Consider the following 26605-nt stretch of genomic DNA (forward strand, 5'->3'; position numbering starts at 1 on the left):
CGCTGGATTGGGAAACCCTGAGTTGATTGAACTAGTTGATAACCAGCGTCATGATACAGCTTATGTGGGACCGCGGTTGTTAGGTTAGGTGAAGCCGGATCACTGAAAGAAATCCAGGACATGTTGATCTTGATTCGTAGTACAGGCCTCTGGTCTGATTGTCATTCATATTCATCGAACAAAGATACAATGCCTTGTTTCTAAACACAATATATGACACACACACACACACACACACACACACACACACACACACACACACACACACACACACACACACACACACACACACACACACAGGCGTCCTCAGTTCAGTCATCAGCAAACAAGGGTAAAATGTTAAAAAGCGACTCACACAGGTGGCCAGCAGATAAGCCAGTTAGCTTTGATCCCTGCGTGAATTGGGGAAAAGTCTCATATTTCCAGGAAGCAGAGGGGATTTATTTGGCCTAATGCTGATGCTGGCTCAGCTAACCGCTGTTTGTTTGTCTGCATGGTATTGATGTTCAATAAAGGTTAAGCAGAGGTGCACTATTTTATTTCTATGCCTATTAATGTTGTCATTTATTTAAGAGTGCAGGGATGATTCAGAGGACTGCATAGAGGTTTCTAAACTGTCTGCTACTTTTCATTATTAGTACATCTGTTGGACTTTCCCATCTGGAAATCATTGATGGAAAACTTTACTGACCAACAATCAACAAGAGATGTTCAGAAGGATAAAAAACACGCCCAAAGGCTTGTTTCCATTGTGGTCTGACAACATAATAATAATAATAATAATAATAATAATAATAATAATAATAATAATAATAACAATAATAACAATTTGATTTATATAGCACTTGTCAAGCATTAAGCACAAAGTGCTTTCCAGATTAAAAGATTTACAGGATATGAATTCGGAATCAGAAACCCATATAAGCCCCCCTACCACCCCAAGACATACAACAATTAGAAGGAACAGCAAGACAGAACTAAAATGATAATAAAAATCCAGCATAATTGAAATACGTAATGACAGTAAGATGCAAATAAAACCAAAGTAGCAAAAAGTTTGTTATATGGTTAATGTTATGTGCTCAGTAATGCATTTTTTCAATAAGACTCCTCATAGTTATAGAAGTACATATGTGTGTGTATACAAACATTACTGTAGATAATTCAATTGGCTAAATAGAGCTGAAACAGTCTTGATTAGCGGATTCATCGGTAAGTCAACCAACAGAAAAGTAATTTGCAACTATTTGGATAACGAATTGTTTCAGTTTTTTTTCAAGCTAAAATGTCAAACATTTGCAGGTCCCAGCTGCTCAAATGTGAATATTTGCTGCTTTTCTTTGTCATATTTGAATGCAAATTAAATATCTTTGGGTGTTGGACTTTTGATCAGATAAAACAAGCAATTTTCAAACGTCAACTTAGCAGATCTAGGAAAATAATAATTTGTTGCTGCCCTAATGAACACACAGATGTAGTAGATGTGGTGGCAGGTATATTCAAGGAGAGTTTTGAGTGTGGTGACCTCTGAGCTGCACATTTCTACAGCAGGCCAACAGAAATGCTTTCCCAGTTTGCCCTTTGAATGAAGTGTCGGTGTCAGTGTCGCATCATAAATGTATATCTGTGTAACGATGAGATACAGCGTGGCTTCAGACTGTTTTTAGAAAGGTCTCGTACATGCAGTTACTGTATGTGCTACATCTGCAGATGGTGAGTTGTGTATCCAACATTTCCTCCTGTTTCAGGTCTATGGTGCTGCCATTCAGTTCTATGAGCCCTTCCCGCAGGAGTGTCTGACTGATCAGCAGTGCTCCCAGCTAGGTCTCCTGAGCCCCGATCCACCCAAACCCTCCTCCAACTGTAAGGGGACAGCCGCCAGCAGCGCCACTAACAGCACCACCACAACCCCACGCTTGGTCTTCACCAACAAGTGTATCTGTCTGCTTTCCCACTGGCCCTTCTTTGACGCTTTCCGCAAGTTCCTCACATTCCTCTATCGCTACTCTATCTCCGGCCCTCACGCTCTGCCCATCGAGAAGTGAGTTCTCTTCATTTGGCTCTTAATTACACCATTTTATGCTATGTTAGTGTGTGCTTATTTTGACTTTTCACATTACGTAGTGGTAGGAGCCAATGGTTCCCAAAGTGTTTTTCCCCCATTCTATATTCCCATTTAAAAAAATCTTTAAACAATCGCCTCAATATTACTGAACAATCAAACTTGGGACTTTTCCAGATCATTTTCTGAACATATAGATTTATATTCTAACCACCAAATAAATCAAGTTTTGTGTCACTTTGGCATGGCGATGCGTCTAAATATTGTAATACCCACAAGCCTCGGCCGTCATTTCTATGTAGAAGAAGCCAGTAAGATGCTTCGTTGTTCAATTGGTAAACGAAAATTTGCTGACGGGGGGCGTTAGTGGCGCACGTCACAGAATTTTAAGCTTGGTAATTGGATACATTTTGCCGAAATGTATCTTGGGAGTTGTTTATATACACAGGCCTGTACTTCTTGTCTATGGGAACAATAAATGGGACTTTTATTTCTGGAACCAGAGGCGCCTGAAATAGCTCTGAACATTTTGCAACTCTATTATTTCAGCCACAACAGTTCTCTGTTCTGTCAAAATGCTGCCTGATAATTGAATGATAATGTTTGACAGGATTAAAATCACTGATGAGGGCAGGTAAAATTAAAACCCCCCACCTCCCCTAGAGAGATAAATCCAGTCTGAACAGAGCTTAAAGTGCTCATATTATGCTTTTTGGCTTTCCCCCTTTCCTTTATTGTGTTATATATCTTTTTTGCGCACGTTATAGGTTTACAAAGTGAAAAAGCCCAAAGTCCACCCCAAAGGGACTTACCATCTCCAACAGAAAACACTGTTCACAAACTGCTCCAAACAGCTCTATTGTAGTCCAGCCTTTACTTCTGAGACAAACGTGGTCACTTTGGAACACACGTTATAATGCTCGCCTAGCTGCTAGCGTGGCACGCCCTCATACTCTGCTTCTGACTGGCTAGTAGTCCTTAACTAGGTACTGTCAGGGCACGCCCTCATACTCTGCTTCTGACTGGCTAGTAGTCCTTACCTAGGTACTGTCAGGGCACGCCCTCATACTCTGCTTCTGACTGGCTAGTAGTCCTTACCTAGGTACTGAGCATGTGCGACTCCCAACAAAGATGGAACAGAAGTGAGATGTCTCACTCTGTAGCTAAAACAGAGAGCTCAACACACAGGGTGAAAAGAGGAGCTGCAGCAATGTGCAGTACAACAAAAATATGGTGTTTTTTTGAAAATTAAACCATTAAACCACAAACCTATTCTGGTACAACCTCTAAATACAATTATGAACCTGAAAATGAGCATAATATGAGCTCTTTAAGACATATATATATAGTACTTTTGTTGACAAGTGTGACTATATGGTGTCAGCCTTACTAAATCAAAGGAGATATTATCAGTATGTGATATGCAGTGCATCTGAGGGACTGACAGCAACGCCTGATGTTTATTGTTGGTGTTGTAGTGGAAATGTTTTCCATTTTTTGTTTTACACCGGAAGCATCTTCGTGCTTGCAAAAGTACGTAATATGCGGTGTAACAATCCAGGTCCAGAAATACAAAATCCATCACCAACACTTTTTCATGTTTTTAATTTGGAATAAATTTACTTGACATTACCTCGGTTAGGTGATTTGTAACAGAAGGTTCATGCTTTTCATGTTGTACTGCTACTCATAACTCTAACCCGTCTGAGAGGCATTGCCTGATTATTTGGCCGCCAACTGCTGATATTTTTGGCCTCACATCCCCCTTATTTTTTTTTATTCCAGACACATCTCTCATTTTATGCACAAAGTTCCCTTCCCTTCCTCTCAGAGGCCTCGCATCCTGGTGCAGGTAAGTTCAGGTCACAAGAGTAATGTGATGTTTGCTGCATATGGTGCATGTTAGAAATGGGTGTTTATCATTTTGCAGACAATAGAGGAAAAGCACAGGTGTATTCCAAACCATCAATGATGGCTGCATTCCACTTAGGAGAGGGCCTGGTATTGTGCATGCTGACTCACTGAAATAGCTTACTGGGGATATGTTTAGACAGAAACGATCTGAAGAGAAAACGCAAAAGTGGCGTTGCATTCTCACTTTTTATTCCGCGTTTAGACAAGCGTTATGGGGGGGAAATCTGCATGCATATGGTGATGCAAAAGTGTGTGAAATGTGATCCACCAAGTCCGCGAGCCTGCGTAGAACCTTGTCCCTTCTACTCGTCTCCCTCTCCTCTCCATAGTAACGCGAAGCGAACAACAAAAGCTGACAATTTTGTCTGGACAGACGAGGAGGTGGAGTTATTGCTCCAAACAATGCACACACAGACACACACGTGACACACACACACAGCAAACACACGCACACACACACACACACACACACACACACACACACACACACGCACGCGGCACACACGGCACACACACACTCGCACGGTGCGTTTTTACCCTTTAGACGGGAACGCGAAGGTGGAGCGTTTTTAAGATTTCCACTCTGGAGGGTGGTTTCACTTTTAAGCCTCAAAAATGCCATCGCTGTCTAAACGAAAAGGCACATCTGATAAAATATTTTGTCGTTTTCACCCGAGTATTCATGTAAACAGGGCCTGGGACACTTGCTGGAATTGAGCCATCGTTAAGGTTATCAATTTCAGCTGTGCTTTTCCTACTATGACAAGTCCAAATGTCTGCTGTGAAAAAGGTCCATAGTGTTGTTTTCTGGAGGTGTTTAGGATTGCCTGTGGGGTTCAGTAGTTTAGGTCCTCCATTATGGATGGATATTTAAATGATTCAGTGCAGGCGGTTTTTTTTGCTCGGTTGGTTTTATCTCACTTTCCAGCTTTTCTGCAGCTTTCCCCTCATGACAGCCTGATGTTGAGCCAGCCAGTGTCTTCTCCTTTACCGCTCAGGTAAGAGCAGCTGCACACATGTTCTTCTGGTGATATCTGACAGCATTTATTCTGTGCTAAAATGTAAAGGAATTATGCATTTTTATTACTGACCGTACATAGGAGGCAGTTTATGTAGGCCTATATGCAGCATGCAACATAGTACAGATGTGTTGATGATTTGTAAGACTGGTCCGTTCAAATTAGTTTGATACCTTTTCAATTAGAAAGCACAAATAGGCCTTAAATACTGTATTTAATCTTTTCTGTATTATCAATTTTGAGCTCCCTTCATACACTTGAAAATAGAAAACAGAATGCCGACTTCAGTCACAATATTATTGGTCTGAAGATTATTTTGGAACCCAAAATATGTTCAATGGTCAGAAAAAGACCCTGTTGTAGTTCCCTTTATTGAACTTGAATTTAGCACACTTGTGTTTTTCGTAGTGGCGGTCGGTTTTCCACGCTGCTCCAGAATCTCGGACCAGAGAACGCCGTCACCTTGCTGGTGTTTGCCGTCACCGAACACAAGATCCTGGTCCACTCGCTACGACCCGCCGTACTGACCAGCGTCACTGAAGCTCTGGTGTCGGTAAGTTTGAGTGGTTATTTATTTCCCTCCAGGGGTTGCCTCACCATATTGACTTCACACACTTTATGCTACTGACCTCTTCTTTGGTAAAATGAAATGTGAAAGAAAGAATAAATGTACGTTTCTTTCTTTTATATTTCAGTTTAGTTAATACACTTATTAGTATTGTCTTATGTGGTTGTTATAGTTACTGTGTTGGTCACCATCAATTAATACATAATTAATACATAATACAGTACAACAAATATGCATATTTTTCTGATTTAAAGAAAACAAAAAATAATATATACATAGAAAAGACTAAAATGAAATAAGTAAACATAAATAAAAAAATCAGGGAAAAATAAATACATTAAAAAAATTCTAATAAAAGATGTTTGCAATAAAAAGTGGACAAAATAAATAAATTAGTGAAGAATATGAATAAAATGAATATAAAAGAAGACAGGCTGAATATATTCAATTTTATTTATAGTATCAAATCATAAGAGTTATCTCAAGACACTTACAGATAGAGTAGGTCTAGATCACAAATATAATTTACAAAGACCCAACAATTTTCCCACGAGCAAGTATTTGGTGCAACAGTGGCGAGGGAAAACTTCCTTTTAGGCAGAAACCTCGGACAGACCCGGGCTCTTTGTGGACGGCATCTGTCGCTGCCCGTTTGGATACAGACACTGATACAGATAGACAGATATAGAGAAATATGATTCATACTAATTATAGCAGTTGGTTTGATGAACAGTGGCAGTTATAGTAACAATAAAGATAGTATAACTATGACTAGAAATAATAGTTGTAGCAGTTCAGGGCGTTGCGGAGCACAGTAGGGCATGACAACAAGACCACGGCAGCTGCAACCCTTTTTTGAAATAATTCTCATTGACCTGCAACATTTGACAAGGACCTTTTTTATCTCACTTTCTCATCTTCATCCTCGTCCTCAGATGATCTTCCCGTTCCACTGGCCGTGCCCGTATATTCCTCTGTGCCCCCTGGCGTTGGCTGACGTGTTGAGCGCCCCCTGTCCATTCATTGTAGGAGTGGACTCCCGCTACTTTGATCTTTATGACCCCCCACCAGACGTGAGCTGCGTGGACCTGGACACAAACACCATCTTCCAGTGAGCACAGTGCACACACACAACTTCCCATTGCTGTTGAGCTATTCAATTCAATTTTATTTATAGTGTCAAATCACAACAGGAGTTATCTCAGGACACTTTACAGATAGAGTAGGTCTAGACCACACTCTAGAATTAAGACCCAACAATTTACCACAAGCAAGGATTTGGTGCGACAGTGGCGAGAAAAAACTTCCTTTTAGGCAGAAACCTCGGACAGACCCAGGCTCATTGTGGGGGGCCATTTGCCGCTGCCGGTTGGGACACAGACACGGATACAGATATACAGAAATATGATTCATAACAATTATAGCAGTTGGCCTGATGCGCCGTGGCACTTACAGTAACAATAAAGATAATAGAACTATGTCTAGAAATAATAGTTGTAGCAGTGCAGGGCGTCGAGCAGGACCACGGCAGCAGCTGCCAAAAACCAACCACCCAATCTGCGAGGCGAGAAAGCATAAGGACTTCGGGGAATAAGCTCCCCGGAGATAGGTTAGTAACATGCATTAAAGGGACATGAATGCACACAGATGGAGGGAGAGAGAGAGGAGGTCAGTGTGTCATAGGAAGTCCCCCAGCAGTCTAAAAATATAGCAGCATAACTAAGAGCTGGTCTGAGGCTATTGATGTGAGGAATAACATCTGTAAAAAGACAGTTTTGCAGAACTTAATCTGTCTTCGTGACTCAGTTGCTTTCTCATGGTGAATATTGAAAGGATTAACTACAGGGGCAGTAAGCCACATATATACTGTACCGCACTTCCAGCTAAGAGCTCAACATTGTTTCCTTTGCTGCATCTTTTTTTTTTTTTTTCCAGACCACATAACTGCCAAGTCATGAGTTCTAAGTTTAGAGACCGGGCCATTTTCCTGGAGTCTGGGTGGAAATGGTTATTTTTGTAGTGTCAGACCCGCTTTAATATGAAGAGAATGCATTTTTCAGTATAGTGTTCACATTGTTTTGCCTCATTACCAGCCAGACAGCGTTAGGGTGGTCTGAACTCCCCTGGCCTGACCGCTGTCCATGTTGGTTTAGGCCTCTCAGCCTCTCCACGGCTCACTGGGTGTTTCTGCTTTTCCAGCAATGAAGATAAGCGAGCCCTCACATGGAAGATCTTGCCAAAGAAAGCCTGTAAAAACCTGATGAATGTGCTGAGCAATCTTTACCAGCAGCTGGTTGACGGTGAGTTCTATGCTGATCGGACAAATTATTGTAAAAATGTGTTTGATTTTGTTGTATTAGTTTCATGATCAGTCCTGCATGCAAGTACACTTTCAGCAAACCTTTTTATTTTGTGTTTAGTTGTATAGAAGGTGGCAGGGTGCTCAAACTAATTTGAACTAACATGTAATTTGTTCGAAACATAGACTTTATGTAAAGATGGTCACATGACAGCTCCCCCAAAAGTGAAGTCAAAACATCTGGATCGCCCCCTGGTGGGCTGCGGTATAGGTTCTAAACCCACCCACTCCATGTTAGCGGATGGGACATGGACAAAACTAAAAAAACAAAGTACACGTCAAATAAATTGGTTGGTTTCTGTCATTTTTGGTAGCTCTCATTTTGATTTGTTAGAAGTGTTTATTTTTTTGATAAGTATGGTTGTAATTAGTTATTTGATGCTATTAAAAACGGGGTGAAACGTCATAATTGACAGCAGTGATTGACTCGCGATTGAGTCAGGCTAGTGTCTGGGCGGGACCTTGATACCGCGGTTCCACCGCCCGATCACTACTGCGCAGACTCTGGCTCCAAATGACGTCACCAGCGCATGATGGCAGCACCCGTATCCGGGATATTTTGGCTTAATCTTTCTACAATGGGGAGGAAGTGGGGACTCGTCATCCCTCTCAACATACAGTCATGGTCTGAGCCCATATATGGTGTTGCATCTTCTTAAATGATATTTTTAACTTTTCTGACCTTCAGTGTAATAAAAAAAAAAAAAAAATCTAATCACAGAGTGTGTAATGCTTCATTAATCATCTTTATTTTTTGGGGATTCTGTTGTCTTTACAATTTGTTCTCCATTCAGTCTGTACTCTCTCAATTCCACTAATTGAATGCCAGCAATAATCCCATCATAGAATAATTTCCTTATTACCCGTCTGCCCCACTGTGGTGCTCATTGCATTATTGTCAACTTTCTCTGCTATTTGTGGAGCATGCTCACTGGGAGACCATGAAACCTGCTGCTTCTTGAGCTGTAGAAATTGAATAAATGAATTTTTCTAAATCAGTGAAGTTGAAAATATACCCAGTTTCTGCCAGAAGTGCTTAATATTGATATGCCTGCCAGAAGTTTTAGTGGAGACATTTAAGCCTTTAAAGGACTTTCGGAAACTCTGATATAAACGTTTATTTTTCCCAAATATGCAAGCCTAATCCTCATTTGCAATATGAATACTCACTTACTTTAAGCAGTGCTCTGGCCATACTGTAAGACCTTTTTAATACATGTCCTTTGATCATAACGACTTAATCAAAATGCAAAAAAAGGATCATTTTCAGCGGCAGAAGTGATGATTCAACCTTGATGTTGACATGTAGAGATTCTAATACAGTATGTAGCGACAGCTGGTGATGTTTTTTTCCCCTCTGTCTTCAGGTCAGCAGCGGCCTGATGGGCTGATGGAGCTGAGCATGAGTGAATCGTCAGAGCTGAGCTGTGGGAAGAGCCTCCAGGCCCTGGAGCTGGAGATCCAGGAAGCCTTCCTGCGCTTCATGGCGGCTATTTTGAAAGGCTACCGCTCATTCTTACGACCCATCACCCAGGCCCCCTCTGAGAAAGCCACAGACGCCAGTTCGCTCTTTGACTTGCAAGGTATGTGGAATAGTGTCACTCTGACCAAAACACTGTTTATCCACATGTGGTGTGTTGGAGCCAAACAGCCAGGTCAGAGTCACAGAGGAAACTGGGTGAATGGATGAACCCAGCAGCCCCCTCAAACTCCTCACACACAAACCAAAACAAGTCCATCTATGAGCCAATTTTTTTTCTCTCTGAAAGAAATGTGTCTGAATGACGATTCCCACCAAAGTGTTTACTGATCACAGATTGTTTGCGCTTTGCTGCTTTAATACCAGTAATCTGAAAGACGTGTTCTGCCGGTCCACCACAAACTCCTGAGAAAGATGGAGCTGATTGAGCGCTTGGTAGAATTATTGGTTTACTATCCTTTCTTGTGAATAAACAGAAGAAAGCCCATAATAACTGCTTGATTTAGACACTTTTGTATATAGTCATTTAAATAGAATATAATCAGAAGGAGCTTTGACATGTTTCGACAGGTGTCCTTTTGATGAACAGATTGTAAATAGATAGTAAGTGGATTCTGAGTTAAGATTATTTTGTCAGACTACTATTTCCAAGGTCAAGAATAAACTTTCATGCTCAAGGATTTTAAAACGTTTGAGACAAACCGTGTCAAACAAAATTACATTTCTGTTGGCGCAAACCTGTTTACACTGCTCTCTGATTTTCAATCTGGACATTTTCTTATTCTGATGGAGCAATTTTTCTGATCATTCGTGGAAAGGGTTCAAAGTCAAGTCAGTCAGTCAGTCAGTCAGTCAGTCAGTCAGTCAGTCAGGTTTGGTGGTATAACCCTGTATCAAATTCAAGATAATTTCTCAAATTGCTCTACATACCCATTACAGCCTGAGCTCCTCCAATGTCACTGCTTCCAGTTTTTTCTACAAACATCTGGAAATCACTTAGGGTTGACCTCCCATGTGCTGTCAGTTGCTTAGATCATATCACACATATATATGCATTGGAAATGGGGCATTATGCAGACTCAACGCGCTTGGGAACCTTATATTTTTGTTTACTATTAGCTAAAGTTATGGATAGTTCCTGGTACTTTTTTTGGTATCACCTCAGTTCCAAGCGAGTCGAGCCAATACCAAAGGGTGGAGTTAAAACACTGCAGACCGCTGATTGGTCAGAGAGAATCATCTCTAGAATCATCACTCGACATCCTGCACAAACCCGCCATTTTTAAATAGGTAATCTAACATAAACAGCCACCAGAATTGTTTTATTCACTAGATATTTTCTTGAAATGGCAGACTGCAAAACCACGTTGTGGTCAGTTGACGACGTGCTAGTCTCGCTGGCTACGCCACACAGCATTGGGGGATGGGAGGGAAACATGCTCTGATTTAATGGCATTTCTTTAAACCAATCAGAATCGTCATGGGCGCTAAACTCCGCACAGGGCCGCTGCAAAATAGTCGTGCGAGAGAAAACTCAGATTGGACAGATAGTCTAGCTAGCTGTTTGGATTTACCCTGCAGAGATCTGAGGAGCCGTTAACAGTAGTAAATTGAGAACGGTACCTGGTATCAAAAGTGAGTTGAGTTGAGCTGTACCATGCAGTGGAAATTGAGCATAAGTTAAGGTTCTTGGGACAAAGATCCGGACAGATTTTTACGGCCAAGTTTGTGAAGTCACAGTTGTACAGTTCCAGTGCATCATTGGTGCTAATGAGTCCATGAATATATAAATACTGTGTCATCTGTAGCACCTTTCTCTCTACAGCTGGCCAGCCTCAAAAACAGATGGCGTTGTTTAATACATGAGCTTTCATAAGTGTCCATCCCCACCTCTGAGTAAATACACACAGAAACTATTTGGGTAGAAAGGCTGGGATTTGAGAAGATGCTGGGTTTGAAGGTTCAAGGCTGTTTGCAGACTGAAGGTTAGTCAGTTAGCGGCGCAGCTGCTAAATGCTCCGGAGGCGTGAGCGTGGCCTCTGGATGGGAGCCCATGAAAGCTGGTTGACATCACAGCTGAAATGAGTTAGGGTGAAGTCATGGCTGCTCCGCTGGAGGATAGCTGTAGCCAAGGCCGCGTCCAGTGTGAGTTAACTGATATAGCAAACAGAAATGGCTGCAGTACATTACATCATGACATGACGAAAGGTGTAACAGCTCGTGCATCATGTGTATAAACTCCTGACTGTTTTCGGACCTAATATCTATAACAACAAAAAAATTGTCTGTGTAGACTACGTTTTATGTTTCCCTGCTGCCCCCTAAAAAAAAAAAAAAAAAAAAAAGTTTCCTCCATCATATGATTAAAGTGCTTTCAGTCCAACATCTGCGACTTTAACAGATTGTATCTGCATTTCCTTCTGCTTTACAAATTGTGGAATTGGTAATTGTTGGTTGAGGTTTGTGTGTATCTAAGTGCCTTATAGTGCATATTTATTACAGTCACAACAAACCTAATTCTTTGAGGACCTATTTTGGTCAACAATATACTATCACCACTGTCTGGGGTTGTGAGCAAGCAGCAACCTCCGGCGCTGAAAAATAAAGCCAATGCGAAGTCCCAAAACTGCAGTTCTTCAAACAGACACTTGAGGCTGGCCCATAGACCCCCATGTAAAAATGCCTAACTACAGTAGAAATAAACATGTTGACAGCCTGTGTGTGTGTGTGTGTGTGTGTGTGTATGCAAGAAAACGTTCCATCTTGCGGTTGCATATACACTATATGTGTATATGTATGTGTGTGTATGTGTATATATATATATATATATATATATATATATATATATATATATATATATATATATATATGTTTTAAACCTTGTCACTGAATTGTAGATGTTGACATTTAGGACTTTAGGGAACTCTTGTCCATGTTGACTTAAAAGTTGAGTTTCGAAGTTCAATCTTGTCCTGTGGAAAACAAGTTGACAAATCAATTTCACCTCAAGGTCTATTTAGTAGCTGTTCTGGAGTTGTGTCATTCCATGAACATCATGTCATGTGATCAAAAGCTCCAGAACAGCTACTAAATGGACCTTGAGGTGAGATGGTTTTGTCAACTATTAATTCAATAATTTGTGTGTGTGTTGTCAGCACTCATCGTCAGTACTCTGTTTAGTTTTTTTAATCATTTACCATAATTACTTATAAAGAATGACTCCGATCTTGTCAGTGTCACTGTTAATAAAATAAAAAATAAAAACAACATGCATTGGATCCTTTTGGGTTGATGTTTGGAGTTTTCAATGTTTAGCATTTTTATATTTAATCACATAACTATGACTAACTATGCAATAATAATGGCTAAACTAGAGGCAAGTGTAGTCAAATTACAGTGATATGAAACAAAGAAAAGCACAAAACACTTTCTATTTGAAATGCTTTAACCAGCAAATGTAGGAATGATGTACTTGATTCAGCAATTCAAATCAACTGATCATTAAACCACTAGTTAGGACACTAGGATGCATTTTTTTAGACTCTCCTGGAAGGCGGTACCTACTGAAGAAAAGACTGTATAGTGAAGCTACTAAGAGAAGTTTTGTTCAGAATCAACTGATGGTCCAGGTTGCGAGCAGCCAGTTTCAGGATTAAAATATTTATCAGCTTCAGGAAGTGTTTCTCTGCAGCGACACGTCAGTGTTTGGCTTCCACCTCTGTGTTGTGAGCCAGTGGTCATCCATCCTGCTTTCAGTCTCACAACAGCAGCGACCTATTAGTCAGTTAAGCTGCTTTCAGCATCTATTACAGAAGCTATTCACCATGTTGTCGTACATCCCAAATTGGCCATTAGACTAATAACAATCTGTTGGCTTGCATTATCCAAAACAAGACAAATGGAAGAGATAGATCCTTCTAATGGCTTTCTTAACCACACAATCACGTATTGCTCGTAATTGCTCTTGTGATATGTTACCTCCTTTCAGTAGATGAAATGAGTTGAGCTATGAAAATAAAGCTGCCGTTATATCTTAAATTATCTGTAAAATCATTCCTCACATTAGTCAAGAGAATAAGTCTGCGTAGTAATATTACTATCATTTTTAGAAGCTAACCTAAACATTTATGTCCTCCAGGGTTCTTGAAGAGCCGCGACCGCTCACATCAGAAGTTCTACTCGCTGATGACCAAAACCCAGATGTTCATCCGCTTTATTGAGGAATGCTCCTTCGTCAGCGACAAAGATGCCAGTCTGGCGTTCTTCGACGACTGTGTGGACAAAGTAAGCATCGTAGTTATACAGTAGTATACACACATACAGTATCTCACTTTAAATATTTCATTATATCTTTTAATGGGACAACGCTGAAGAAATGATACTTTGCTACAATGTAAAGTATTAAGTGTACAGCTTGTATAACAGTGCAAATGTGCTGTCCCCTCAAAATAACTCAACACACAGCCATTAATGTCTAAACCGCTGGCAACAACAGTAAGTACACCCCTATGTTAAATTCCCATAGAGGCAGGCAGACTGTTATTTTTAAAGACCAGTTATTTCATGGATCCAGGATACTATGCATCCTGATAAAGTTCCCTTGGCCTTTGGAATTAAAATACCCCCACATCATCACATACCCTTCACCATACCTAGAGATTGGCATGGGGTACTTTCCATAAGATCATCTCTCAATGCAAATCAAACCAGCTATTAGGCTAACCAACATAAAACCATGCCAATCTCTAGGTATGGTTGGGGACAATAAAGTCGAAAATCTAAGTCTATACCATATATGTATGTGTTCATTTAGATGCAGTGGAATTTTGCAAAAATTTACAAAAAAAGGCTTTCTCGTTTTCCTCTTTAATTTTACACTCATCTCCGTCTTCTGTCTTTTGGAGTGGTTCTACTTTCTCTCCAGGCCTCTTTGTGCTCCACGTATTGTAGTATTAGTAGTTGACACTCTTCTGTGTAACTTCACCTGTGTTTAGCCAAACTGCTCCTTTTCCAATTTCTTGTGTTTTTCTTTCTTTCTCCCTTTCTGCCTCTGTTTGCGAGCAGCTCTACAGTTCAGAGCGGAGTGCAGATAAAGGAGGCAAGGTAAGTCTATTGTTATTTAGTTTTTGATTCTCACCTGTCGTGGGTAGATTTTGTTTTCAGATGGGGGATTTGTGCATGTTGCATGGTCCCAGCAAACAACTAGATTACTTGAGATCCAAATAGTTTGTACAGTCTCCTAGACTCCTTGAAGCAAGTAGCATGCCTTTAGACAACCCTCAACCCCTGCAGCTTTAGAGTGAGCTTTAATGTAATTTTTCACCAGTGTTTGATACAAATGAGTTCCTTATGATCCAAACTATATTACATTCTTAGAATCTTTCCAAATGTAATAAATATTGGAATATATTTTTCGTCTACATCAAATTTGCCGCAACAGCGATTTGTCCTGAGACAGCGAAAGTACAGTTTCACTGAAAATCCATGTGCACAGTTTTCTGCCCTAAATTTTTCATGACTCGAGAGAGTTAGAGCTTTTAAAGCTTCAGTAGTTTCTGAAGTGCTAACTGAGCTTGAAGTGTTTTTTTTTTTTTTTCTGCATCCCCTCTGTTCATTTCCTTCAGTGTGACAATATGAAGACCCTTGGAGAGGCTGTCAGTGAATCGCCTGTGCTCCACTGGCAGCATTTTGCGTAGTGTGACCCCATGTGCTCAGGGTAGTGTTCCTCTATCAGACTGAGTGTATGCTGAAGGTTACATTTTGTGTTTGCAGTCTTAAAGTCCACGCAGTCTCTCGATTCCCCAATCAAGTCTGTGGGTCACTGGTTCTTGCAGGTGACATTTATAATAGACCCTGAAATAGACTTGGCTGTCCTTGGTTTACTTGTGTGTGTGCGTGTGTGTGTGTGTGTGTGTGTGTGTGGGGTGTGTGTGTGTGTGTGTGTGTGTGTGTTCTGGCTGAAATTGAGACATAGTGGAAGCGAATCAAGAGGCCAGTATCCTGCCAGTGTCTCCTCGTCCTCGCTGTGTGTCAGCTCCACGGGCGATTAAATCCTCCGACTGTCTTTTTGCACTGTAGCTAGGGCTGCACAATTAATCAAATTTTTATCACGATCATGATTTTGGCTTCCCATGATCAAATTCACGTGATCGAGCGATATTTAAAATGCTTCATTCCATTTTTTTCCCCAAAGCTCTGTAAACCACTCTCTGATCACGTGCCTCCATGAGCCAATCAGAGTTGTTCCCTGCACCGCACAGCTTAGTTTGGAAAGCGGTCGCACAACAGCTGCAATGGCATACTCCTTTATAGTATCCTTCAACAAAGGAGGAATGTAGCACAATATGGATGTATTGGCAGGAATGTAGCACAGTATGGATGTGAAAAGCAGTTATAATTAGCCTATGTGACAATACAATTTGTTTTGGTTAAAATCAACAAATAATCGTGATAATTAATCGTGATCTCAATATTGATCAAAATAATCGTGATTATCATTTTGGCCATAATCTTGCAGCCCTAGCTGTAGCCCCCCCACACACACCCACGGCACACTCTGCTACACATAAACCCACACACAGCAGTCACATACAGAAAGGGTTAGGTTAAGGTTAAAGCGTATTGACCCCTGAGGAAAAGCAGCTCATTGCTGCAACAAAACAAATTCAATCCAGCAGCGGAACAAGACAAAAGTCAGATTAATCACGCAAATGAAATACAATTACATACATTTAAAGCTGTAGAAATGCAAACTGTAAAATTAAAAAGGAATAACTATTTATTTTTAAATGTATTTAACATATACATTATAGGTATACCTACATTTGACCTCTATTTGATGCCATATCAGAGTCAGGGAGTGTACATTTAAAGGAGTAGTTTGACATTTTGGGAAGAGTTGGATGAGAGTTGAGAGTTAGATGAAAAGATCAACATCATTTTCATGTCTCTAGGGTAAATACGTAGCTGGCCGGCTAACTTAGCTTAGCATAAAGACTGGAAACAGGGAAACAGCTAGCCTGACACTGTGCACAAGTAACAAAATCTGTAAAACGTCAAGTCCTGGATTCATGGGGGAGGTTGTGTCCTAGACTATTCCTTGGCTGGGAACAGTGACTTTCTGGAGCATTAAAGGTGTTGGTTGGTGGATTTTGTGAAACTATTTCCTAAAACATGGCAGTACTGTAGATGGTTTGGCTTAATATATTAGGGAGAAGTGTGGATAACTTGAAGGTATAGATGAAATCAGTTGCTTCTGTATTAACTACCCTTAAACTTAATCTGCAGTCATTCAGCAGCCACTGGGTAGCTCTGTCTCGTGCACTCAGCCTCTTGGAAAGCTCCCCGTCTGATCCAGATGAACTGAATGTTCTTTGTGTGACATAAACAAGACGTTCCCGTCTCAGCTGTCTGTGTTTTTTTTTTTTTTTTCCCCTGATGTCTGTACCGACAGCAGGCCTGCTTATCAGACAGATTGCTTCTTCATCATCACAGTTGTCTTTGTGGAGCAAAAATAAATAAATAAATAAAATAAAACTCCTTGCTTAAATATCCACAGGTATAAATGACATTTGTGAGTGTGAGGGGGGGCTGCAGAACTCTCAGTGATCATGTCTGCATTGGAATTATTTAGATAGTTTATTTGACATTATGAGAAGGGAACAAGAGAGCACAGAAAAGACAAGAGAAATAATGAAATAGTTCTTCTTAGCCTAAAAACAGACACTTCATATGGGACCATTCAGACCAGGAAAAACCATCCGGTGACCGCCGCTTAAATGGCCCAATTTTGTGACGTCCTGTTGTGTTCTTTCACCACCCCAATGTAGCACAAGTAGACTTTATGTTTCACAATTGTTGTTTTCCGTCAGATCATTTGTAGATCTCGATTTCCGACCGCACATGAAGGCAGCTTCACTTCACAGAGAAAGAAAAGAGACGGAGGGACTGTGCTTTGTGCTTTGTTGTTGTAGGGAACAGTCTGCTGTTACACAAACTCCTGGGCAGTTAAGTGCTTGTGTTTACCCTCATAGTTTTTTTCTTGTGGCAGTGCTGGAGACAGTGATGTTTCCTGTTTACTGTACGGGACTCTCACACCGCCTCAAAAAAACAGACTGCCAAGCCGATCGCCAGTTACATGATGGCCACCCCAGGCCAGGGTGACATTGGCTTGCATTTCTCCAAAAGTTAAATCTGTTTCAACCTTTTGCAGCAGGCTGCTGCGGGTTTTTTCGGCTCCCCGTCTGCCGCCCCCACCGCCGCAGCCTAAATGCACTACCCCCATTCAAAATTACAGAGAGAAAGTCTCCCACACTTTACAGCTTTGACTGAGGTTATTATCAAACTTGAGTCATTATCAGACCAACAAGACTGAATTATGAACTTTCAGCAAGTGCTTTACTTCCCTTCCATCCGACCATGAATAAAATCATCGCTGACATTTGGAGTTACTGCACATATTTTACTACAGCAGAGCTGACAGATAAGACTTCCAGTTTTCTGAGGATATAAAAAATGAAGGGTCTCGGAGGGAAGCATCATAAATTGAGAAGTGCTTAGTGACAGGCCTTAGAGCTACACGCGATCACATTATAGATGTCATCCATTGCGCTCACTGCATTTCATTTTGTCACGTAGATGTGTTTTTTTTCTGGCACCCTTTTTAATAAAACCTGTGCACTTTTACTCACCATTAAGCAGCAATAACCTATCTTCTGGATGAGAGACGTGCTGGTAGAAACTCAGCTTTACAGTAATGTAATGTTCACACTGGGTTGATTGCGGGCTCGTACTTGCCGTGTATCCAACACACATGACTGACTGCTGGGGACTTTACTCATATAAGAGCCTTTACATTTGAATGTATGCTAATGTAGAATGTCAGTATAGGTATATAGGTGATGAATCTGTAAATTAAGTGATTGAATAAATGTAGTGAAATAACAAATACAATTATTGCCTGTGAATTGTAGTGGAGTAGAAGTAGAAAGTAGCAGAAAATGTTCCTCAAAAGTACATTACTTAAGGAGATAGAAGCCAGCTCTGTTTCATGGCAGTGTGGGCAATGTATTAAGATAAACGGTGTTTGGCTTTCCTCCTGGCGCCGGTGCACGGAGCTCCCTGTGGAGCAGGGCAGCGAAGGTGTCAAACTGTATCTGTAAACAGGGATATACATAGTGGAAGGTTGCATAGGAAGGCACAATCTGCTGCAATAAACATTGTATGTGCCATGTAATGTTACTTTACAGTGTGTGCTGCCTTCCTGCTTGGATTTATATTTGACAGTGATGGAAAACACTCTGTTTTGAAACTGTAATATATGTAATTTGTATAATTTGACTTGGCATTGAACAAAATATTACAATGTGGACGACAGATGGAGGAAGCCGGAGAACTGAATTATACAGGCTAGTTTCAGCTTTGTGTGTGTGTGTTGACAGTGGTGGGCTGCAGAGAGGTAGAGGGAGTATAAAAAACAAGAGAAAAGAAAGAAAAAGGGAAGCCTGCTCACTTGGGAAATCTAGGTCACCTGCCATCCTCCCTCTGCTCTCCCAGACACACGTTCTGTAGGAATCCTGTTATCAGGGCGACAGCTACAAAGCTGTTTTAAAATGATCCTCCTGGAGGTGAATCAGCCAGTGTTAGGCCCAAACCTCTCTATGCAAACACTGACATATTTATTACAGGGCATAATGTTAAGTTACTCCCTATTTCCATCAGCAGGGGTAAATGAAGGGTCACGGTACCACCACCCAAACATCTCTGTTCATGTCTGTGTGCTCTGTTCTGCAGGTGGACAGTGACAGGCCGGAGGAGGCCAGGCTGATAGAGATTGATGAATCTCAGCGCAGTGAGCACACAGTCTTCATCACACCTCCAGAGCTGCCTCCTCTGCCTGAGGGGGAGGAATATCCACTCTGCTACAGGTAATAACTCTACTTATGGAACCCAATTTCATCTCAAATGGGAGACTACATGTTCCTTTTTTCAGTGGATATTAAGGTACTTAAATGTTACTTGCGTATTTCCATTTTTTGCTACTTTGTACTTCTACTCCACTACATTTTGGAGGCAAATATTGTACTTTTTAGTTCAATACATTTATGTGATAGATTTAGTTAACGTTGCAGATTCAGATTATTAATACAAAATGTAAATAAACTAAAATGAAGTGTGTATATACAGTGCTGCTCATAAGTATTCATACCCATGCTCAAGTTGACTAAAAAGAGGAATAAAAAAATCATCTTTTGGAAATTAATCTTAATGCCTTAATTAAATAAATTAGGAAAAATCCGACCTTTTAAAGACACCAATTTTTTTTGTGAATGAATAATGTATTGTAAATAGCTGGTTTGATTTGCATTGATATGGATCTTATCTCAGTTAGCTATTACGCTAACTGAAATAAAACCATGCCAATCTCTAGGTATGGTGAAGGGTATGTGATGATGTGGGGCTATTTTAATTCCAAAGGCCAAGGGAACTTTATCAGGATGCATAGTATCCTGGATCCATGAAATAACTGGACTTTAAAAATAAAAATCTGCCTTCCTCTATGGGAATTTAACATAGGGGTATGTATAATTATGGCCCCTGTATTTTAAGGAAGAACATTTATTTATATATGATACATTATTCATTCACAAAAAAAATTGGTGTCCTTAAAAGGTTGGATTTTTCCTCATTTCTTTAATTAAGGCATTAAGATCAATTTCCAAAAGATGATTTTTTCATTCCTCTTTTTAGTCAACTTTAGCATGGGTATGAATACTTATGAGCAGCACTGTATGTATATATATATATATATATATATATATATATATATATATGATTCTAAGATGTGGCATTCTGAATAATGACCACTTTTTTGTAGTATATTTTGATGCTAATAATTTATTACTTTTACTTTAGAGTTTGAATGCAGTATTTCAACACTGTAGTATTGTTACTTTTATTTAAGTACATCTGAATACGTCTTCCACCATTTGTTTTTTTTTTTAACTTTCGTGTTTTATTCTTGGCCATTTCTTATGTTTTGATAACATTTTTATGCTTTTGTAACATTTTGCAGTAAGTTATTGTAACGATCAGTAACATGAATCATGAGCCAAGTCAGTGCCTAATCGCTCAACATTGCTGAAGCTTTTCAATCAGAATGTGGAATTTGCAACGCCATACAGCAGGAGGAAAACAAAAAAAATCTGAATAACACATTGAGTTGAAAGTTGGTTAATTGATTAGCTGATTGAGGGCCAGCAGGAGTCCAGCTTCCTTACTGGGACCAAAGACTGAACACTGCCGCTGGACTGCGTGGATCTGAATATGTGCTATTTGTATTCTGCAGTCGTGTTTTTTATGGACACTATAACCTTGGAAGGATTCGTTTTATGTTAGATATTGCCAAAATGTACGTGTTTTCTATGCAGACACTCTGGGAGAAAACGTGTGCCTGCTGTCACTAATGTACGTATGTATGTTCTTCATCAGGTACGATGGTTTCCCAGTGTTAAGTCTTGACCTGTTTGACCCTGTGGACGGCCTGCGGACCCCCTCCTCCCGCCTCGCTGCCAGGCACAGCTGTCCCACCAGCCCTGCCCCCATGTTTAGACGCACCAAGCAGGTCAGTACAGCAGTAAATCACTAATGTCACACAATGATTTATTGATTTAGGTATTGAGCTGATGCTCTTCTCTAGAGTTACCTAAAATAAGAGCTGCTATTTTTCTAAATTGCCAAACTTGCAGCCTAAAAAAAAATACAATCTCCAAAATTCAGATGATCTTCCCAGAAAAATGACTCTCAAAATAAATGAGCCAAGAAAATTACTCAGTTTTACAATTAACAATCAGCATACATAAAGGACTGCCCTTATCAACCTGTCAAAAATGGATATGATTCACTGTGTCAAGTGGTGATGGGCTCAACTTCTAATCTAAAAGATTAGATTTCAGTCTGAGATTTAACTGTCACACAAACATTATCTCTAACGGGAAATCCCACCTATCATTGAGCCTGACTGGTGCATTAAAGAACTTCTTTTCCTCACCCTCCTTTTCATCCCCAGGAGATCAAAACAGCCCAGAAGATAGCTAAGAAGTACTCATCCATCCCCCAGCTGTGGTCCAAGTGCCTGCTCCGTCACTGCTACGGCCTGTGGTTCATCTGTCTGCCAGCATACGTGAAGGTGTGTCACTCCAAGGTGCGGGCGCTTCGCACCGCCTACGACGTCCTCAGGAAGATGCAGGCAAAGAAACTGCAGCCCCCAGACGAGGTACATTAGCCATTCCCATAGATTGTTTTTACAATTATAACAATGTTGTTCTTTTTTATTTAGATCAGCCAATTGTTTGAATTGAGCTATTGTTCCACACTAAAGTCCATTTACAAATTACAGGGTCCAAAATTAGAATTGGAAATTACATTGTTGAATAAAATAAATGAGGTCATGAGGTTACCTAGGCCTTCTTCACTACAAACCCCAAATTCTCATCATTACAACACATCAGTTGATTGACCACGTTTTGTTCTGGAGGCGGCATACAATGCATGGCTGTCAATTGTATCACAGTGCTTTGAGTGACCCTCACTGTCCACCGCTACGATTGCGCTTACTTTATCGAGCCGTGTACCACAGAGGAGAGTCTGCAAGTAAGTGGCGGCACATTGCCGGACTAGATTAACCCAAAAGGAATAATGTAAAGTGCGTTGGAAGTACAACTAAGACAACATTTACAGAGAAGCGGCGCTTCACAGATAAAGTGGTGAGGAGAGATTGGCTTTTTTATGACAGCAAAACCAGCACAATGAGCTGCAGCCTTTGCTGTAGGTACTCGACAAATATGACCTGCTTGTTTGTTTGTGTTAATTTTTTATCTTGTGCTTGTGTTTTATGGCCAGTTGAAAAATATTTTGTCCGGTAAATTTTTTTCAGTTTACCAGTTATTGACAGATGGACCAAAAAATGTATTTTGGACTCTGTGTACAATTACTGTACAGGTCTGCTACCGGGTGCTGATGCAGCTGTGTGGACAGTATGGCCAACCCGTCCTGGCAGTAAGGGTCCTCTTTGAGATGAAGAAGGCCGGAGTCCACCCCAATGCCATCACCTATGGCTACTACAACAAGGTACAGTACATGCTTCTATTAATCATAATGAAGCCAGAAATGGTCCTGAATGTTTGGTAAAGTGATGTTATCTAAATCTGCCAGTAAAAGCAGCTTATTTACAAAAAAAAGTGGCCTTGGATTTAACGGGGGGAAACTCACCAATGCCTACCCAGTACAGCGTCTCACATTGGCGCAAATATAAATATATTAGCACTGGGACTCCCAAGTGCTGTACTGTCGCCCTGGGTGTGGTGTTCCAGATGTGGGTGTGTTCCGAATATTCTGCTGATTCTGTTGCACGTTTGACTCACGTGTGAACACACCCAGGACAGCCGAATGTCAAACAAGTCTCTGGGAACCCTGTCCAGTGGGATACTTAGTCCCTTTGCCATCAGCTGTGATGGATGAAGATGCAGACTTAGTCAGAGCAATACAACACAATAAGTGTGAAGGGTGAATAAGGTGAATTGGCTACTGTACAAATTGTATTATTGTGACAGGCTATATATGAAAACAATATCATGAGTACATCAGAACGTATGTCTAGTTTTCATATCAGATGTGATAAAATAAATAAGTCAAAGTTTGATTAAGTCGATATTAAGGTGCAGAGAAATATAAGTTACTTTTGGGATATTCTAAAAAAAAGTATTGCCGTGTTATAAATGACATGACATAACTGTCAAGTAAATCGGAACCGTCAAGTAAAATGACCTCTAAAAACAGTGATCAAATGCAGTTTCTCAATAAGTGAAAGACCTCAGAAAACAGCATGATATATCATAGAGCAGACTGATTGCAGCCTAGATGTCGATTGTTTATTCATGATTCACATCACTCGCATAAATTATTGCATCTAAATTATTACACCGCTGTGCTCAGTTGCTCCATCACATTTCATTCCTCTCTGCTCGGTGCTTCATCACGGTAACGTCTCTGCAGACGCTCGGCTCGCAGATAAAAAGAAACATTGGTGACATTTGCATTCCTCCCCCCACGGTTGTACGCCGTCATGTGCGATCATTCCCAGGTGTCAGGAGGATGAATCGTGGCTCTGTTATCATCGCAACCTGTCCCTGATCTGGCAACCCAGGTAGCAAAAAAAGTAAATTGGCTGATGTGGGAGCAGGCTGTCAGGAGATGGGGCTTCAGTAAAGGTTACCCCGTTGTGTGTTTTGACGCCTCAGAGGATCTTATTTCATCTTAGAAATAGAAGGCTTGGAGGCACAAGGTGGCCGATTCATGATACTGACACAAACGGTGTCCACTATAGCTGTTGCATCAGACAGTCCTCCCCCTTCATGCTTCTTTAGATCTTTAAAGTCCAAGGAAGAGAAGGAGGAGGGAAGAGGTTTTCTTTGTGTATATTCACATATCTATTCATTAAACCCAGATGGCCTTCAGTTGCACACATAATGAGACTGGATATTTTTGGTGTTATCTTTAAGACAGGTTTCTAAAGTAAAACTGATATAGGTAAGGAAGAAATAGCTAAATCAGAAAAAATCAGTAGCTCCATTAAACTAAATTGTTAAAGTTAAAGTATAGAACATAAAAACCGTATTTAAGGAAGTGGAGCTGAAATAACCTTGACGCTCCTCTGCAAAAGGATCTTCACGCCAAAGTCATCCCTGTTTGCTGTAGTGATCTGTGTCTGCAGTTTAAATATACATGTTCCCTGCAGAACAGCACTGCAGGCGAAGCACAGCGTGATAGCATGATTCAGTTCAAGTTAATTTCCAAAACAGTACTGTTAAGTCTCTTATTTCCTAGGTCAGCTCTCAGGTTTCCTCCAACAATGGTCATACAAATATGAATAAAAAGAGAAAAGCATGCAGATAAAAAATGAGAAGATGTCTTTGTTTTTGTGTAGATGAAACAACATCGATTTTGTTAGTTTTGCATAGAGCCAGACTAGCTGTTTCCCGCTGTTTCCAGTCTTTATGCTTAGCTAAGCTAACCACCTGCTGGCTGTAGCTTCATATTTAACGGACAAATATGAGAGTGATCTTAACCTTCTTATCTAACTCTCACTGCACTTACAGTCCTCTCTCAAACACTAAAGTGTGACTGTGGCCAGATCGCTGTGCTTTAGTTGTCTTAGGGCAGCCTCATTTCACCTGACCCAAATCCTGAGAGTCTTGGCACAGGAGCAGCCGGCGTAATGAACCGAGTTCTGCTCAGTGGCATAGCAATCATGTTTTCTCTCAGGGGGCTTCTGAAGTGTATTTTAGGAGCAGACAGAGACTGTCAAACGTGACTTGGCCACCAACACCTGAAGTGCCTTTCCTTTCCTTTTCTGATGTCGAGAGTGACTGTGGAGCAAACACGGCTGCAGTGAATGCCTTTGATGAAAAATTCAACATTACTTTTTATATGGAACAGGGATTGGGTCGGTTTTAGTTCACTCACTTAAAAATGTTGAAAGTGAATGAATGAAGGTGGAGCTGCACTTCACATAATATTCTCACAGTATTCAGACCCTTCATGTTCAGTGATATATTTAGTAGATGAATATAAGAACATTTCATGGTGGAAGGTATTTGAAACAGAAAAAAAAGATCCATATACTTAATAATTTGAATTAAAAATGAATTGACTCCCACACAGCTACAAAAAAATCTGATCAGAGACTTTTAAATGATCTTTTATATCTAGTTCCTACTTGTGATATTTCCCCTCCTCCACCTCTGCTGTCTCTCTCCTCCTCGTGTCCAGGCGGTGTTGGAGAGCACGTGGCCCTCCAGCACCAGAGGAGGTTACTTCCTGTGGATGAAGCTGAGAAATGTCGTCCTGGGCGTGGCGCAGTTCAAACAGGTGCTACGGCGACACGCTCCCCTCACACAGAGCCCTCTGTCAGGTAACTGTAACGCTCTGCATGTCTGAGAAAAAGGAACCTTGTTGCTGTCTCACTGAACTGTTGTGCACAGACCTGCAGTGATCCTGCAAACTTCACAAATATCCAAATCGGAGTAGTTTTTTTCCGTTTGCGTTATTTAATGCACACAGTTTAATTTTTTGTGGTCAAAACCAGCGTTAAAGAGAAATGTAACACTTTGCTTTAGCTTTAACATACCCTCAGTAAAAAATTGATTCAAACCCAGAGCAACTCTGAACACTGACAGACCAGAATCAGTTGATAGTACAATAAAAGGACTGTAGATATCATTTACTCACTCACTCACTCTTCTTTTACTTAATTGCATTGATGTATTTGGTTTGTTAACGTTCACACTGCCTATCTACATTCTTAGTTTAGTTTGTTTTTTTAGAACATAAAAATAGCTGAATATTTCAGTCCAGATTGTAGTTTGTTCTCAGTTTATTTATTTTTTCCAGCCAAACATGTAGACTACCTGCTATCAAATGCCAAGATTTGTCATTATAGCCATAATTACTTACATTTTAATTTTTTTAAATTTTTTGTAGCTCAGAAAGGTTTGAACTCCGATAAAAACCTTGTATATGAAGACAGTTTTGAGTTTGAATGGCATCATTCATTGTTGGCAATAAATATGGAAACACCTTAAAACTTTGCATTGATGGTGTAGGTAAAAAAACAACAACTAACAATTACATTACAAACATAACTTGAACAAACTAGTGAGTGAAAGATTCTGAGTAATGTTACACACGAAAAAAATGTGCGTGATTTAAATAAATCAGGCTGGTGTCTAATGATACTCAATAATCCAATATAATCGAAATGGATGATGATCCAAGACGTGCAGAACAAATTAAAGATCCAAAACAATACATGGGGATCATACTACAATCTGAAATACATCACATCTATCTCAAAAGATAGATCTAAAATTCTAATTTGTCAGTCGTAATAAATGATCAGCAGAGTTCAGAGGATAAACTATGTCAACACGTGTGATTTAACTCCCCTGCATGCCAGTGAACACCTGGACACTCTGGTGCATGCTAATCCCAGTCCCTGCTAATCCCTGCTTTTTAAAAAAAATACTCCTTGTTACCAGTTGTAAGCATTGTGTTCTTAAACGCTCCTCAGTTTGAGTGAGACAAAGGTTCCTGTGAAACACACTCATCCAAACACACCACTAAGAGACACAAGCCACTCTCTCAA

The 26605-nt window shown here is 40.4% G+C and overlaps 1 protein-coding gene across 7 annotated transcripts in view; it reads left to right on the forward strand.

Annotated features, from left to right (window-relative positions):
- LOC116067206 (C-myc promoter-binding protein-like) overlaps positions 1–26605 on the forward strand; it is an 86938-nt gene that overhangs the window by 37918 nt on the left and 22415 nt on the right. For 4 of the 7 annotated variants that reach the window (XM_031323559.2, XM_035999214.1, XM_035999216.1 and 1 more), the window contains exons 6-19: positions 1749–2041; positions 3848–3914; positions 4916–4974; positions 5404–5548; positions 6499–6674; positions 7763–7863; positions 9290–9505; positions 13541–13686; positions 14467–14505; positions 19195–19328; positions 20893–21025; positions 21470–21676; positions 22402–22530; positions 25231–25372. In XM_031323559.2, coding sequence (XP_031179419.1) covers positions 1749–2041; positions 3848–3914; positions 4916–4974; positions 5404–5548; positions 6499–6674; positions 7763–7863; positions 9290–9505; positions 13541–13686; positions 14467–14505; positions 19195–19328; positions 20893–21025; positions 21470–21676; positions 22402–22530; positions 25231–25372 — 1987 coding nt within the window. The remainder of the gene's footprint in view (positions 1–1748; positions 2042–3847; positions 3915–4915; positions 4975–5403; positions 5549–6498; positions 6675–7762; positions 7864–9289; positions 9506–13540; positions 13687–14466; positions 14506–19194; positions 19329–20892; positions 21026–21469; positions 21677–22401; positions 22531–25230; positions 25373–26605) is intronic. The other 3 variants (XM_035999213.1, XM_035999215.1, XM_035999218.1) reach the window with 1 other exon arrangement.

The sequence above is a fragment of the Sander lucioperca genome, chromosome 3 (assembly GCF_008315115.2).
Source record: "Sander lucioperca isolate FBNREF2018 chromosome 3, SLUC_FBN_1.2, whole genome shotgun sequence".
In the NCBI taxonomy this organism is placed as follows: domain Eukaryota; kingdom Metazoa; phylum Chordata; class Actinopteri; order Perciformes; family Percidae; genus Sander; species Sander lucioperca.